This window comes from Paralichthys olivaceus, chromosome 4 (assembly GCF_024713975.1).
Source record: "Paralichthys olivaceus isolate ysfri-2021 chromosome 4, ASM2471397v2, whole genome shotgun sequence".
NCBI classification, from domain to species: Eukaryota; Metazoa; Chordata; class Actinopteri; order Pleuronectiformes; family Paralichthyidae; genus Paralichthys; species Paralichthys olivaceus.
This window is the reverse complement of record NC_091096.1, coordinates 20,896,308-20,911,590: the sequence shown is the minus strand read 5'-3', so window position 1 is coordinate 20,911,590 and position 15,283 is coordinate 20,896,308. Positions and strand designations below refer to the sequence as shown.

Here is a 15,283-nt window from a genome sequence, read left to right as displayed (position 1 = left end):
CTCTGTGCCAGACACCACAACACCACACTAACAAACAAAGTGAATGTCAACGTCAGGAGATGATTCAACTGTCAGATTGCTGCTAGCACAGAGTAGACAGAATTATGACCAGAAGACAATGATTTTTATCATGTCTGAGGATTTTCTCGCCAAATAAAGGTCTGGCTTTGGAACAGCGTCATGTCCCATCGATGAGGTCTTCCTGCCTTTGTCCAACATTGAGCTGGGGATGTGACATACACACAACTACGCAGATTTGCCAGATGAAAGGAAGCCACACTGTTGCAGCTGAGAGGCATACTTGGCACACAAAGGGATTGTGGGAGTTAACTTTTACTTTGAAAGAAAAAAATATTTACAACTTAATAATGGCAAATGAATTTGTCATAGTTAAGGTTAGGAATGAGGTTTTGGTCAGGCTATCATAATGAATGGAAGCAATCTTCATCAGTCATTATCACATGAGATTTCTTCTATTGTTTGTATCTTCCGCCCGTTCAGTTTTAACAAGTTGAAGGATTATATGGGATCTTGTTCTCCATTTAGCATCACTATTTAAGGAAGTGCAATCAAATGGCATCACCTACAAGTGCATGATCCATTTACACAACAGAACAGTTTGCTCCTCCATGAAGAACCCAAAGATCTTGATGCAGGCAGCTTCAAGTTTTCTCTTGTTTGGAGTGAGAGGAAAATCTTTTTGCCAAAAATACGAAAGTGGTGATCATACTGCCCCCTACTGGCTGAGCAGTATTTTTGTCCAGATGCTGATAATTGTACACAGATCCAGAAACAGTTTGGATAATGTGATGTAGATTCTGGTCCAAATGGTCCTGTGTGTTTTGTGTGAGGAGGAGGAGGGTGAAAGGATAAAGAGCTGAACGAACCTTGGACTGATGAAGAAAAAATATTATTTGTCAGTGGTGGAAAACAAGAAACACAGAAAAAACCTATTATACAAGTAGTCGATGGTGATTTCCTGTCTTCACTGTGGGCTTTACTTGGATTTGTGCAGGTGAAATCTAATCGAGTTTTTTCACTGAGCCAGATCCAATGAGAGTAAACAGCAGAGACAGGAAACACGACCACTTTCACCGGAAAGGAGGCTACAGCTCGTACAGTCGCTGAGAGAGAGCTGCTGTAATGGCGGTGTCTCGTCGCTCCTCGCAGCAGCAGCAGCAGCAAAGTACGTTACCGTCCCCGCCGAGAAACAGCTCTCTTTCGGGAGCTCCCCCGGCCTCTCCGCCGATGGCTCTGCTCGGATCGGCCGTCGGGAGCCCGGAGAGCGACAGGGAATGCAGCGGGGGGATCGACACGGCCCTGGCCTCCCCGGACCTGCCGGCCCCTGTCCTGGCGAGCAGTGCGAGCTCCACTACCACGACCTCCGGCGGCGGCGGAGGCAGCAGCAGCGTCTCCAGCCCTGGCTCCGGAGCTGCCAGCCCCGCCGACGGCAGCAGCGGCATCGGGGGCGCGTTCAGGGAGCTGTTCGAGGCCTGCCGCAACGGAGACGTGTCCCGTGTGAAGAGGCTGGTGGACTCGGTGAACGTAAACGCGAAGGACATGGCTGGTCGGAAATCAACTCCCCTTCATTTCGCTGCGGGTAACTACGAGCTAAGCTAATGATGCAGCAGCGTGATGTTTGTAGCTCACTCGGGCTAATGTGCTAACGATGTTGTGTTTTGGTTGACGTGTTCATCAAACCGTGACATTAAACATCCTGTGGACGTGAAACATCGCTGCTCTTAAATCACGAACCGCTGCTGCCGAGGACCCGCTAATTTGACGCAATACAGTTACATTACTGGACGGACAAATGTCAACACTTGTGACATCAAGCGATAAACTAAAGTGTCTCAGCTTGAGTTAAGAGACATGGATGATATCAGCTTGAACAATCAGATAAAACCGTGTGATGTTAGCAAGCTAATATTAGCACGGACTGACGTGTTTACGTTTTAGCTGAACAATATAAATGCTAACTGCTGTCAAAACATGGCTAACAACACGCGTGTTGACATGTGTATATTAGTAGGATATGTCCACACGTAGCTATTTATTTGTGTAGGAATTTTCATCTGAATCAGTTGTGATTATTATGAAATGATTTTAAATGTTATAAGCAGGTCTGGTAAAGTGCACATGCACCACTCCTAAGTTAACATTGAGGAAAAGCTCCATTTAAATGCTTGTTAATCCTCTTCCAGGTTTTGGCAGGAAAGATGTGGTTGAGCACCTCTTGCAGACGGGAGCCAATGTCCACGCCAGGGATGATGGAGGACTCATTCCCCTGCACAACGCCTGCTCTTTCGGCCACGCAGAAGTTGTCAGCCTGCTCTTGTGTCAGGGCGCAGATCCCAACGCCAGAGACAACTGGAACTACACTCCATTACATGAGGCTGCCATCAAGGGAAAGATAGATGTGTGCATTGGTGAGGATCCCTGTTGATTAAGTGCAGTCACGAGCAATCCTGCAAGTCTGAGTGGTTTTGAAGACTGTTCTAGTCTTAGGATTCATTAGAAGCAATTTAGCTCAGGTTCTTGACAACTGGATACAAAAGTCTGACGTTGAGATAACGGTTATTTACATTTGTGCGTGGTGGTGGAAGGACAGGAATTCAATTTAGCAAACAACCTAAATGTTTTCCTACTGACCTCTTTGCTGTGTAAAATGTATTTTATTTTATTTTTTATAATATTCAACTCTCTCACTCAGTGTTACTCCAACATGGAGCTGATCCAAACATCCGCAACACTGATGGCAAATCTGCTCTGGATCTAGCTGACCCGTCAGCCAAGGCTGTTCTCACTGGTCAGTCTCTCTCCACTGTTTATCTCTCACATAAAACATTTGTGACATTTAACTCTATACAAGAAATAATTATGAGTGTGCAGCTTATCAGCCATTAGATCTAGTCACATGCTCAAAATGTCATGGTCAGATAAATTACATTCACACAGACATTTCACATGATTCTGTCCTGATATCAGGACATTTTGCAATAACAGCGTTGGCTAAATATAAACCAGGTTTTTGGACCCCTTGTTTTGAGCTATTGTTGATTGAGCAAAGTATTTTTTTGGCACCTCAACTCTTCTACCTGAACAATGTGTAAACACATCAAACTTATTTTTTGGTTATCCCCTTATACAGAGTGACTGCCACAAATCACAGAGTGCATCCATTTACCAAACAAACACAGGCTAGAATCCAGTTTACGCCACGTAACACATGCCTGGCTCTAATCCTCATGTTTATTTTCATCCAGGTGAATACAAGAAGGACGAACTTCTGGAAGCAGCAAGGTAAGAATCAGTCTGAATGGTCAATGCTCACATTTCCTGCTTGCCACAGTTGTTTATAGCTGTGTTTGTGGTTAAGCTACAGTGAGAAATAGGTAACTTGAAATTTATTTTATATTTCCTGAAGCATTTGTGTGCTTTTATACATGTAGCGGTTAAAACATTAGTAGCAAAAGTTAGCACTTGGTTTCATCTTGTATAATATTCTTACTATCTGTGAAACGACACGTAGACAAAGGAATTCAATTTCCGCGTTAACATTATTATCATCAGTCAGGGTGATTTAGATCAGGATTGTGTAATGACACCAGTCTCTTCTGTCTCATTACAGGAGTGGAAATGAAGAGAAGCTGATGGCTCTGCTGACTCCGTTGAATGTCAACTGTCACGCAAGTGATGGCCGCAAGGTAAATGAGATACTTTTACTGCACCACATCGCACCAGACACATCTTTCTCAACATCTTTGATACAACATGTTGTGCAGGGTTGCATAATCATTATACTGTATTTTAAAAATAGCAAGTAGTGTGAGTAGTCTGATTACGGCTGGATTAGTTTGTGCGGTGCAGATATAAAAAGGATTTATGTCATTGGATTTGTGGGAGGCTGTTAGTGGGAATCACTTTTGTCTAATTATGCATGAACGGTTGCTCCTGTTGTAACATCTCGCCCTTCGTTTTTTCAGCCTCATAACTTTCGGTGTGTGGAGGTTTAGCTTCTGTTTTTTTTTTCTGGAGCTTAAGTAGACCGACCATTCCTTTATTTACAGTTAAGTGTTTTTGTCAATCGTTTTTCAACATGTTTGGATCAAGTTTCGTGAGGGGAGCATCTTTCCTCTTCTTCCACATAAACACTTTTCCATGCCAGATGCTGATGGAGCAGAGCTATTCGTGATCTTGAAATCTATTTGGCAGCACAAGCTTCTGCTCCGATCAGAAAACAAGATGTCAGTCTATGCTCTGCTGTTGTTTTTATTTATGTAGTTTGTTTCTCTGTGTAATTTCTAGTGTCTCCTCTGAACTCAAACCATGTTACTGGAACTTATAACATCAGAATTATTCAGGTCATAATGGGGTATTTTTGGCATTGATTTTGTTTTTATGAGAAGGTTCATGAGAAGGATGATGATATAAACACACACTTCACAGAATGCGCTTAGCAGTTATTGTTTGACATTTAGCATTGCTAATTTGTGCATTGGATTGTTTTTGCATATCATTCCCACATTGTGTCTAATACAATAGTTTTTGTGGGGGGGTTACTTCTTTGTCTGTTTTGTCTGTCATGAATTACTTTTCTTACACATTATTTAGGTATCTTTTGTCTTGTCTGGAAAAATGTCTTAATTTCTTATTGTTGTAAATAACTCAAAGAACATACTCACCACCTCCACCACATCATAAAACATCATAGTCTTGAACAGAATATCAGAATTAGCTTTTGTCATTCATTCCTAACAACGTTTTCTTCAACAGCACTTAAAGAATAATTCCTTCCCTGCCTCTGTAGCAGCATATATAGACATTGCATGATCCAAGCCAATATGCCACTGTAGATTAGGCTGGGTACCATTAACTAGTGTTTCCCTCTTCACAAAGCCATTGAGTAAACCGAGGAGAAGTCACACTTATCCTCCAGCCAGTAACCTTCTCTGGCCCGGTGTCATATTTCATTTCAAACACCATGTTGAAGGAACAGTCAGTGATTATAACTAGAGCTTGTGTTGCATTGACGTAGGAAAGGAGGAAAGAATTGCTGTGAAAAGATATTGTCATTTTTGTAATTTTTGTTTCGTTTTGTTTTCCGTGTGACTCTGGCAACATTTGTCGATCAGTCAACATCCCAAAAAATGCTGGTAAGTCGACCTTGATAACGGCCACTTGATTGATGCACTGTTGTGATCTTTTTTTGTTTGTTTTATTCCTTTAATCCATTGTTTTTATCCGACCAATAAGCTGGCTGTCACTTGTTAATTGCACATCATGGACCTGGGTGTACGGGTCACTCATGTATCCTACCCTGATGCTCCTCCTGACGTGTGTGCGGGTCTGTGTGCGTGTTTGTGTGCGTACCTGACATGTGAGTGAGTTGGGTTGGTGTCATGGTGACTACTCATCTTTTTGGATTTGGAGAGGAGCTCAAAATGTCCACTGCCTGCTTACTTCAGCATCTGTCCTCTCCTGCACACTCACCCACACTTCTTCAACTTTCAATCACTTGCTCTTCAGTCAGTGTCTGATTTGGCTTTGTTCTATTCATCTGTTTTGTGTTTTCTGGTGACGATCACTCATGCATGCCTGACGGCCTGCCCCTCTGCATTTTGTCAAGCGAATCCTGAATCTGTGTCTGTGAAATATGTCTCTTACTTCACGTTCCCTGTTGGATCAGTTGGTATGCAGTACTGAATGGACTACATTTCACCTGTCATTCTAGTGCTATGCTACCCATTGTGGTAATTACTCTCGATTGCTCTTGATTGCTTGTGTCACCCCACACTGCCTCCATGATTCGACTCTCATCCATCTGATTTTATCACTGTGGCTTGAAATCTGACTGTTGGCTTTTCTGGGTTTTACAAATGTATCACTGCATGGAAACTGAGATGAATGATGTCCCTCCTTTTTGATCGAAAGCTTGACCTGAGCCAGATTTTGGAATGGAGAAAAAATGTCACTGAAGCTTGGAACTGCAGCTTTGCTCAGACTAACATTTATTTTTCTTGGCTGAATTAAAGCCATTTGATTTAATGATCTTATACCTTGCAGATATGCTTTACTCTTAACCTGCTTATTATGTCATTGCATCCTTTTACGGTTGGGGTTCAATAGCATTTTTTATCAAACCTTTCCACTAATGGAAAATAAATGTGATTTAAATCTTATTTACTCAAAGTTTAGATTTCAAGAATTTTTAAGTCGCATTATATATACAAAGACTAAGAGCCAAAGCTCAATGTCATTCAAAGAAGTGAAGATTTGCCATGTTTTTATTTAGCTACATAACTACTTACATGTCTTGTTCTCCGCATTTAAAAGACAAATGACTGGAACTTGAAACAACATTAAAAATTGATCAGGCTATTGCATCCCAACCATAAATCTTAAGTTGCACTATTGGACTCTTTCTTTCGGGCTCAGTACATAAAACTTATATTAAAGCCTCTTAGCCTTAGAATATTTTATTTTGCAGATCTTATCAAATGGAAGTCGAGGTAGATGAGTGATTATTTTAAATTCGCTTGTCACTCACTCAGGTCAGACATAATATGGACAGTAAATACATTTTTGTTGCTGGACTTTCTCTCAAACTCCATTGATCTTGCATCATATCCTCCACCATTCATCTGCAACTCACAGAGCATAGCCTGCCACAACACATTGCTTCTGGCCCTAATCAGCTGCTTGCTCCCATGGCCATCGAAGGCAGTGCACCCTGAAGCAGCCAGCGAGCTGTATATGTTAACAGGCTGTTCTTTTTTTCCAGTCAACGCCCCTACACCTCGCTGCTGGTTACAACCGCGTCCGCATTGTTCAGCTCCTTCTCCAGCATGGAGCCGACGTTCATGCCAAGGACAAAGGGTGAGACATCATGGCTGCCTGAAGAACAGTATTTATCATCCAGTCATTTTCACTGACAGTAACCTGACTCTTGTTCCTGCAGTGGCCTGGTCCCTCTTCACAATGCTTGTTCCTATGGTCACTTTGAGGTCACTGAGCTTCTGCTTAAAGTAAGAAAAGTCTCACTTCTTAACTTGATATGCTCCATGTCAGGACTGCCTTCATAGTGCCATGATATTTATTTCCCACGCATAATGGGGGAGTGTACACTTTACCTATATCCTGAGAAAGCTAATATTAAATATTGGTGCAAAGTGCATGATAGGGTTGTGTGGTATATTTATAACATTTAAAAAAAAAAGCTATATTACCTACCTTCTCCACTTAACCCAGGAAATAAATAATCCATTTTATAATTTTAAGCCCATTTGGAGAATTCCAGATTCTGGGAACCAAACACGTCCATTAATTGTACTGTCTATAACCTGTGCCCTCATGTGCTGCTCTCTGCAGCATGGAGCCTGTGTGAACGCCATGGACTTGTGGCAGTTCACTCCTCTCCATGAGGCAGCGTCCAAGAACCGAGTGGAAGTCTGCTCCTTGCTGCTGAGTCACGGGGCCGACCCCACCCTGCTGAACTGCCACAGCAAGAGCGCTGTGGACATGGCCCCCACCCCAGAGCTTAAAGAAAGGCTCACCTGTGAGTTCTCTCTGTCACACACACACTGTGATGAATGGATAACACTCAACTAATAAGTAGCCTGACCCCATTCACACTTAATTAAAAAAGATTTGACCATGAATTGCACATTATATTTCCATTCATTTCCTTTTTCTCTTTCATGTAGATGAGTTCAAAGGTCACTCACTGCTGCAGGCAGCTCGGGAGGCAGACATGGCCAAAGTGAAGAAGACGCTCGCTCTGGAGATCATCAGCTTCAAACATCCTCAGACCAACGAGACAGCTCTGGTCAGGACCAAGTCTTATACTTATGTCTGAGCTAAACATTTTCATATTTAATTACAGCTTTGAAACCAGCTTTAACAGTGTGGATAGAGCTCATTTCCTTACTGGTTGCAAATTCTTCTTATGCCAAATTGTTGTATGTGATTAACAGATTGACATAGCAAAGACTTAGATTTGCTCACACTAATCTAATGATGATGTCTATTCCAGCACTGTGCTGTGGCGTCCCCCCACCCGAAGAGGAAGCAGGTGACTGAGTTGTTGCTGCGTAAAGGTGCCAACATCAATGAGAAGAACAAAGAGTATGTTTAACAGCATTTCGATTTTATGTTCATTTTATTTTCCAGACACATTAAATTCTAAGAACAAAGGATGATGGATCATAAATGGTGATAACTTTCTCGTCTCTCGTCTTCCAGCTTCATGACTCCGCTGCATGTTGCTGCAGAGAGAGCTCACAACGACATACTGGAGGTGCTGCAGAAACATGGAGCAAAGGTCTGTGGTTTAATTAACGTTTTCCATATTCTTTCTGTGCAGCCAACTTTCAAGTAAATGTAAACCATGTTTAATTTGTCAGTCGATTGTTCAATTCACGTATGTTCCATACATGCCTCACATGGTAGTGTGTAGAAATGTGTTGCTGAACCTCCACTGCTCCTCTGACTCCAGGTAAATGCTGTGGACACACTGGGTCAGACAGCGCTTCATAGAGCTGCGCTGGCTGGTCACATTCAGACCTGCAAGCTGCTGCTGAGCTACGGGGCCGACCCTTCCATCGTCTCTCTGCAGGGTTTCACTGCTGCCCAGATGGGCAACGAGGCTGTACAACAGATTCTCAATGGTAAACAGAGCCGCTGCACTTGTCAGTCATTAACACGGTCTGATTTTTTAAAGTCTGACAATGGAAATGCCCTCCCACAATATTAACTCTCCCAAGCTAAGATAAGACAGATTTTGTATTCAGAGGTCTGTGTAGCTTTTCAGTAACATAGGATTTTTATATCTGAGTTATGTGCTGTTGTTTTTTCTCTAGAAAATGTTCCCACACGTAATTCTGACGTGGACTACAGATTTCTGGAGGCGGCCAAAGCAGGAGATCTGGAAACAGTGCAAGTAAGTTAACTTTTTCTTCTGTGATAGTGGCAACAGTTAACTTTTTAGACATGATACCTAGTTTGTTTTATGTATTCATGGTTCATTTTCATTTGCTAATATTGGCAGGAAAACTATTATCACACTTATGTAGACTAGTGGTTGTGAAAACTCTTTAAAAAAAAAAATCCTATAAAGCCGTTAATGACAAAGCAGTCAGTTGAGTTGCTGATTGTCACATTGTGTGTATTGCAGCAACTTTGCACCCCTCAGAACGTAAACTGCCGGGACTTGGAGGGCCGCCACTCTACTCCTCTGCACTTTGCAGCTGGTTACAACCGAGTTGCTGTAGTTGAATATCTGTTGCACCATGGAGCTGATGTCCATGCCAAAGACAAGGGGTAAGTTCTGCAACTACTAGCTTACCTATGGGTTGGTTTTATAATGTAACGAATAAATTAAGTTTTAAAATGTTTGTCGCTAAAAACAATTGTGAATCTTCTGTAAAGCATGAATGTCATTACTGTGATGATGTATTCCTGGATATTTGTAATATGTAAAATGTTTGAGTTTATTTAGCAGCGGTTACAAATACAGTTTTATGAGTTTTGCTTCTGGTTTTCCTCCTCCAGTGGTCTGGTCCCCCTCCACAACGCATGCTCCTACGGACACTATGAAGTGGCTGAGCTGCTGGTCAGACATGGAGCCTCAGTCAACGTGGCCGACCTATGGAAGTTCACCCCGCTTCATGAGGCTGCAGCCAAAGGCAAATATGAGATCTGCAAACTGCTGCTCAAAGTGAGAATCTTTTCAGATCATCTTACAAAAATGTTGTCTTTAATAATTTGAGTCTTCTCTCAGTGATTGTTACGATGATGATCTGTTTGACCTGTTCAGCATGGAGCCGACCCCTCCAAGAAGAACCGTGATGGCAACATGCCGCTGGACATGGTGAAGGACGGAGACACAGACATCCAGGACCTGCTGAGGGGTGACGCTGCTCTGCTGGACGCTGCAAAGAAGGGCTGCCTGGCCCGAGTCCAGAAACTCTGCTCCCCAGAGAATATCAACTGCAGAGATACACAGGGACGCAACTCAACACCGCTCCACCTCGCAGGTAATAAATACTCAATGCTTTAATGAGCCATTGATTTTTTTTTTCCTGGTACCGAAGCACTCACAGTCCCGATGAGGCATTTATGAAAGGGTGATGAAGTGATGGTGTTTTTCGTTGTTTCTAGTCCCTTGTAACATTGTCTCTGATGCGGTACTTTAAATTTTTCCCTGTCTGTTTTCTGTAGGCTATTATTTGTCTGAGATATGAAAGAAAAAACCAACCAAAAATATCTTCATCTGTATATGAACGTATATAAAACGTGTATATATAAAGTTTTAGAAAAGGGTAAATAAAATGCTGCACTTATACAGGATGTTCTGAAATGTACATCATCATGGTCCAATGTCTTTTCCTTCTCAGCTGGTTACAACAACCTTGAGGTGGCTGAGTATCTGCTGGAACATGGGGCTGATGTCAACGCCCAGGACAAAGGAGGCCTTATCCCTCTTCATAATGCTGCATCTTATGGGGTCAGTGTCCATGACATTTCATATCAAATGTAGATCTTGTGCAGTTTGATTTAAGAACCTTACATAATGTCAAATTGGTAACATATTTAAACTAAAATATATTTATTGTGTCGATGGTCTAAATGTTATCAGAAAATATGAAATTGGTTCTGTTTCTTTTTCCTAAATTGAATCATTTTTTTATGGTTCAGAGACTGTCCCTGACTTTTCTTCTGTCTTCTCTCTGTCTCACAGCACGTGGACATTGCAGCACTACTCATCAAGTACAATACGTGCGTGAATGCTACAGACAAATGGGCTTTCACACCGCTCCACGAGGCTGCCCAGAAGGGTCGTACTCAGCTGTGTGCGCTGCTGCTGGCTCATGGAGCTGACCCCACCATGAAGAACCAGGAGGGCCAGACTGCTCTGGACCTGGCCACGGTAACTGCTTCTGTCAACAGCTTAGGAAATACTGTGTAGTTAATATTTTCAGGCCAAGCTTAGTGATTTGAAAGTGATGCATATTGAAAGAAATCATAAAATGTCTAAGTTTGCCCTGACTAGTTCCAGAGCCTCTGAACGAATGCACTTTTTCTGCAGGCTGATGATATCCGGGCCTTGCTGATGGACGCCATGCCACCAGATGCCCTGCCCAGCTGCTTTAAGCCCCAGGCTACGGTGGTCAGTGCATCAGTTATTTCCCCTGCCTCCACGCCATCCTGTCTGTCAGCCGCCAGCAGCATAGACAACCTGGCTGGCCCGCTCACCGAGCTGGCTGCCGCTGCTGCCGCCAGCAACTCAGGGGTGGCAGACGGAGCCACGGGCACTGACCGCAAGGAAGGGGAAAGTGAGTGTGATCTATTTTTGATATCTCATACTGGGCGGTTTACGACGTTGGTGGACACAGAGAAAATGTGGATACTGAAAAAGCGTGGTTTATTTATTTTTCTTTCAACTTCTCATGTCTGTTTGTCTTTTTCATAGTGACAATGCTGGACATGAACATAAGTCAGTTCATGAAGAGCCTGGGTCTGGAGCACCTAAGGGACATCTTTGAGAGGGAGCAGGTCAGCTTCCTCAGAAATACTTCAACTAAAGCTTAACCATTCATTTCACATGAGTATTTGATGTCTGTCACTCAATCAATCCAAGTATAATCCCAGTATATGTTTAAATACACTGAACAGTTTTACATATTGAGATGAACTTATTCCCTTTTTTTTCTGTGGAGCTGTTGCAGTGTGTTAAATGCCACAATTAGAACGGGTCAGAATAACTGTGGTGTGTGCCTCTTTGTTAACGTTGCTAATGTCTGAGCAAACAGACTTCGTCGATTTATGGCTGCGATACATTTCTCAACCTGCTCTATTCTCTTGCTTTTCCAGATCACTCTGGATGTGTTGGCTGACATGGGTCACGAGGAGCTGAAGGAGATTGGAATTAACGCCTATGGCCACAGACACAAGCTAATCAAGGGCATTGAGAGGCTGCTGGGCGGCCAGCAGGGTGAGGAGCCGGGACTTTTGTCTACGAACCATTGTATCACCACAATCAGACATTTTTTAACTTGCACAGAGCAGCTTTAAATTTTAACTCTTGTTTTCTTTTCAGGTGCAAACCCATACCTGACATTCCACTGTGCCAACCAGGGCACTATCCTGATAGACCTCGCCCCAGACGACAAGGAGTACCAGTCTGTGGAGGAGGAGGTGAGTCGACTTGATCTTTTTTTATCTACAGTTTTTTTTTTAATGAGCAGTTGAGAAAAAAATAGAAGAAAATGTGGCACACCATTGGTAATGTGTTTCTAATAACACCATGGTGGTTTTGTTGTGTCGGTCAGATGCAGAGCACCATCCGAGAGCACAGAGACGGAGGCAACGCTGGCGGCGTGTTCAGCAGATACAACATCATCAAGGTCTGAACCAGTAGTACCTTCACAGAACACTGAACTGCTTTTATAGGGAATCTTTCTTTGATAAATAGTCAAATTGAAAACTAACCAAATGCACCGAATCAATATTTTAAATCAGAAATAACGTCCAGCATTTAGTTTGATGTGTCATATTGTTCCTCACAGATTCAGAAGGTTGTAAATAAGAAGCTGAGGGAACGTTACACCCACAGGCAGAAGGAGATCGCAGATGAGAACCACAACCACCACAATGAGCGCATGTTATTTCATGGTAACCAAACACCTTTTTTTTGTGTCAGCTTTTACGTTCAGTTTTTAAAAAACTAGAAGTAACTTCAGACTGTGATTCTTCAGGCATGTATTTGTAATTATGTAAAGCCCAGTTTCAGTTACTGTATTTAATAACTGTATAAATATTGTCACATATTTTTAAGGTTCCCCGTTCATCAACGCAATCATCCACAAAGGCTTCGATGAGCGCCATGCCTACATAGGAGGGATGTTTGGAGCAGGGATCTACTTTGCAGAGAATTCCTCAAAGAGTAACCAGTACGTCTACGGCATCGGTGGAGGCACGGGCTGCCCGACGCACAAAGACCGCTCCTGCTACCTGTGCCACAGGTAACTTTGACTTAAACCTTGACACAGAATATCTTTGTGTTTTCTCAACTTAAAGGATTTACGTGTAATATTGTGGGGATAGACACTTGTATAACCCCTTTCCTCTCATCTGAACTCTCAGGCAAATGCTGTTCTGCAGAGTGACCCTGGGGAAATCCTTCCTACAGTTCAGTGCTATGAAGATGGCCCACGCACCCCCAGGACATCATTCAGTCATCGGGCGGCCCAGCGTTAACGGCCTAGCTTACGCGGAGTACGTCATATACAGAGGAGAGCAGGTACAAAAAGTTTCTTTCCCTAAATCTTGTTTAGGGCTTCGGTATTAATGTTAGCACAAATTCATGTGTGCTAATGTTCTGCGTTGTCTTTCCTTCAGGCCTTCCCAGAGTACCTCATCACCTACCAGATCCTTAAACCAGAGAGCGCAGCCCAGTTAGCGGCAGGAGCGGAGCAGAAGTCATAGTTACCTTACATCACAAACACACACATGCACACACACAAAAAGGACTTAATGCCTGTTATTTTCTCATTTGTATTGCAAATGCCGAAACACCTTTTTATTTACCAAACACATTTCCAGTCTGTTGTCCAGTAGAAACCATGGTGACCAGTGTTTAATGAGCAGTTATGCTGTATAATACTCTCCTACTCGTGGTGATGACTTTTTTTAATCTTTTTGCATCGGCTGCATGTTAATACAGAAGCATGAACGGCCCAATAGCGTGTGTGGGTTAGTCCCCCCCCCCCCCCCTCTTCCTCACCAATCAGGAGGATGCTTGTAGAGACTTTAAAGTATCAGCATTAACAGTTCACCACTCTTTGTCGCCTCATGCCTCCTGACCATGGAGAATCAGCGATCCCTCCCCTCTACACACATACTGTGTCACTGTCAGAGCCTGAAGCCTGTGGACTACTACTGCCCCACTGTATCTGGGCTCATCGTGTACAGAATGGCCTCCAGTAACTGTGATTTTTAATGCTAACGTGTAACACTACCAAACCAGTAACCGTGCATTGTTGCGATGCTGAACTTTCGCCCTGAGAACACTACAAACGCTGAACTGAAATCTGAAATGTTCTTTTTATCGTTTTATTCAAGGCTGGACACACTCGATGGAGAGAGGGCTCTCTGTCAAATCACAGGAGACTATTTTAATGTCATCATAAAGTTAATTTGTATGAGAGCGGACATGTGATCAGTAGCTTGATGCAACTTAAGGCATCACAGTTCCACGAGTTGTGTTTGTACATTGACAGCATCATATATGACTGTGCTTCAAACAGTAGAGCTGGTCTATGTTGACATGTGATTGTGATGCCTTACAAGTCATCAAAGCACCCCTCTGTTGCCATGGTCTCACAGACATCCCACGCATAAGGATTTGCACTTTTACATAGAAACCTATTTAAGTTATTTTGAATTTAAATTGCGAATTTTCGGGAAAAAATATTTGTACAGGTTGTGTAAATGGTTGTGTATAACTGTTGCTGTTTAACAGTACCTTTTGAGTTCAACTGTAAATGACATCTGTATTTTTCTGTTTATGTCTTCTTGATTCTCCCAACTTTTTTTTAAATAAATGTCCCATTAACAGCTACTTGTTAAGTGTTTATTTATAAATGTTGTCAATATTATCATGGCAGTCTTCTCTCTACACAGGATTGTGTTAGAGCTGTTGTTACATATCAAGATACAAAAGACAATCGGGTAGGATTTAACTTTGGTCATTACTCAGACAAAGGTGCCATGGAGGGAGTACCACACATACACAGACACAACATGATGTTCTCAAAGATTTACTCACCAGTCTACAAACTAGGCTGAGGACCGTGGACTTTTCTGTTTGGACTCCCAAGCAATGGAACAAACTTGTTGAGAAGGTCAGGCTGGCTGAGTCCTTATCATCTTTTAATTTGCTCTTTTTAATAAAGTGCTTTTACTGGGCTTGTGGTTTAACAGTGATTATTATCTCTGTTGAGGAGGTCATGTGTTTGGATTGCCATGAACTTGATAGAAGGATGTAGTATTGGTCAGGGAAGAATCCTGTGTGGCTCTGGATCCAGGAACCTTTTTTTTTTTTAGCACTTTCTTTACCAATGAGATTTTATGACATTTTCTTGATTTCTTAGAATAATTCATGGATCTCGGTGAAAACAAAATCTGACATTTTTAGAGAACTGATGTTTCAGATGTGGATCTAGTGAATTGAAACATGGATCACAAGGGGACTGTGGGGCTGGTGGAGGTATGAACTCTA

At 42.5% G+C, this 15,283-nt stretch overlaps 1 protein-coding gene across 2 annotated transcripts; it reads left to right on the top strand.

Annotated features, from left to right (window-relative positions):
* Positions 1-1,056: 1,056 nt before the first annotated feature.
* Positions 1,057-14,623, top strand: LOC109633830 (poly [ADP-ribose] polymerase tankyrase-1). 2 transcript variants are annotated; one of them, XM_020093945.2, is made up of 28 exons: positions 1,057-1,600; positions 2,205-2,429; positions 2,714-2,809; positions 3,267-3,303; positions 3,632-3,707; positions 5,136-5,156; positions 6,785-6,879; positions 6,962-7,028; positions 7,372-7,558; positions 7,707-7,828; positions 8,036-8,127; positions 8,245-8,323; positions 8,498-8,669; positions 8,862-8,941; positions 9,176-9,321; positions 9,553-9,718; positions 9,818-10,037; positions 10,398-10,507; positions 10,742-10,930; positions 11,090-11,336; positions 11,474-11,556; positions 11,875-11,995; positions 12,101-12,198; positions 12,333-12,407; positions 12,570-12,675; positions 12,839-13,025; positions 13,147-13,303; positions 13,402-14,623. In XM_020093945.2, exons 1-28 carry the CDS (start codon positions 1,144-1,146, stop codon positions 13,486-13,488), a joined length of 3,798 nt encoding a protein of 1,265 aa, XP_019949504.2. In that variant the 5' UTR covers positions 1,057-1,143; the 3' UTR covers positions 13,489-14,623. The 2 variants fall into 2 exon arrangements, with proteins under 2 accessions (XP_019949504.2, XP_019949505.2); XM_020093946.2 differs by lacking the exon at positions 5,136-5,156.
* The last annotated feature ends 660 nt before the right edge of the window (positions 14,624-15,283 follow it).

What these genes read in the sequence shown, in the direction of transcription:
- LOC109633830 (XM_020093945.2), top strand. Translation starts at nt 1,144, where the DNA reads ATGGCGGTGTCTCGTCGCTCCTCGCAGCAGCAGCAGCAGCAAAGTACG. An exon ending in ATAATGCTGCATCTTATGGG is followed by an intron (nt 10,508 to 10,741) that starts GTCAGTGTCCAT and finishes TCTGTCTCACAG; the next exon opens with CACGTGGACATTGCAGCACT. An exon ending in CTGCTCTGGACCTGGCCACG is followed by an intron (nt 10,931 to 11,089) that starts GTAACTGCTTCT and finishes CTTTTTCTGCAG; the next exon opens with GCTGATGATATCCGGGCCTT.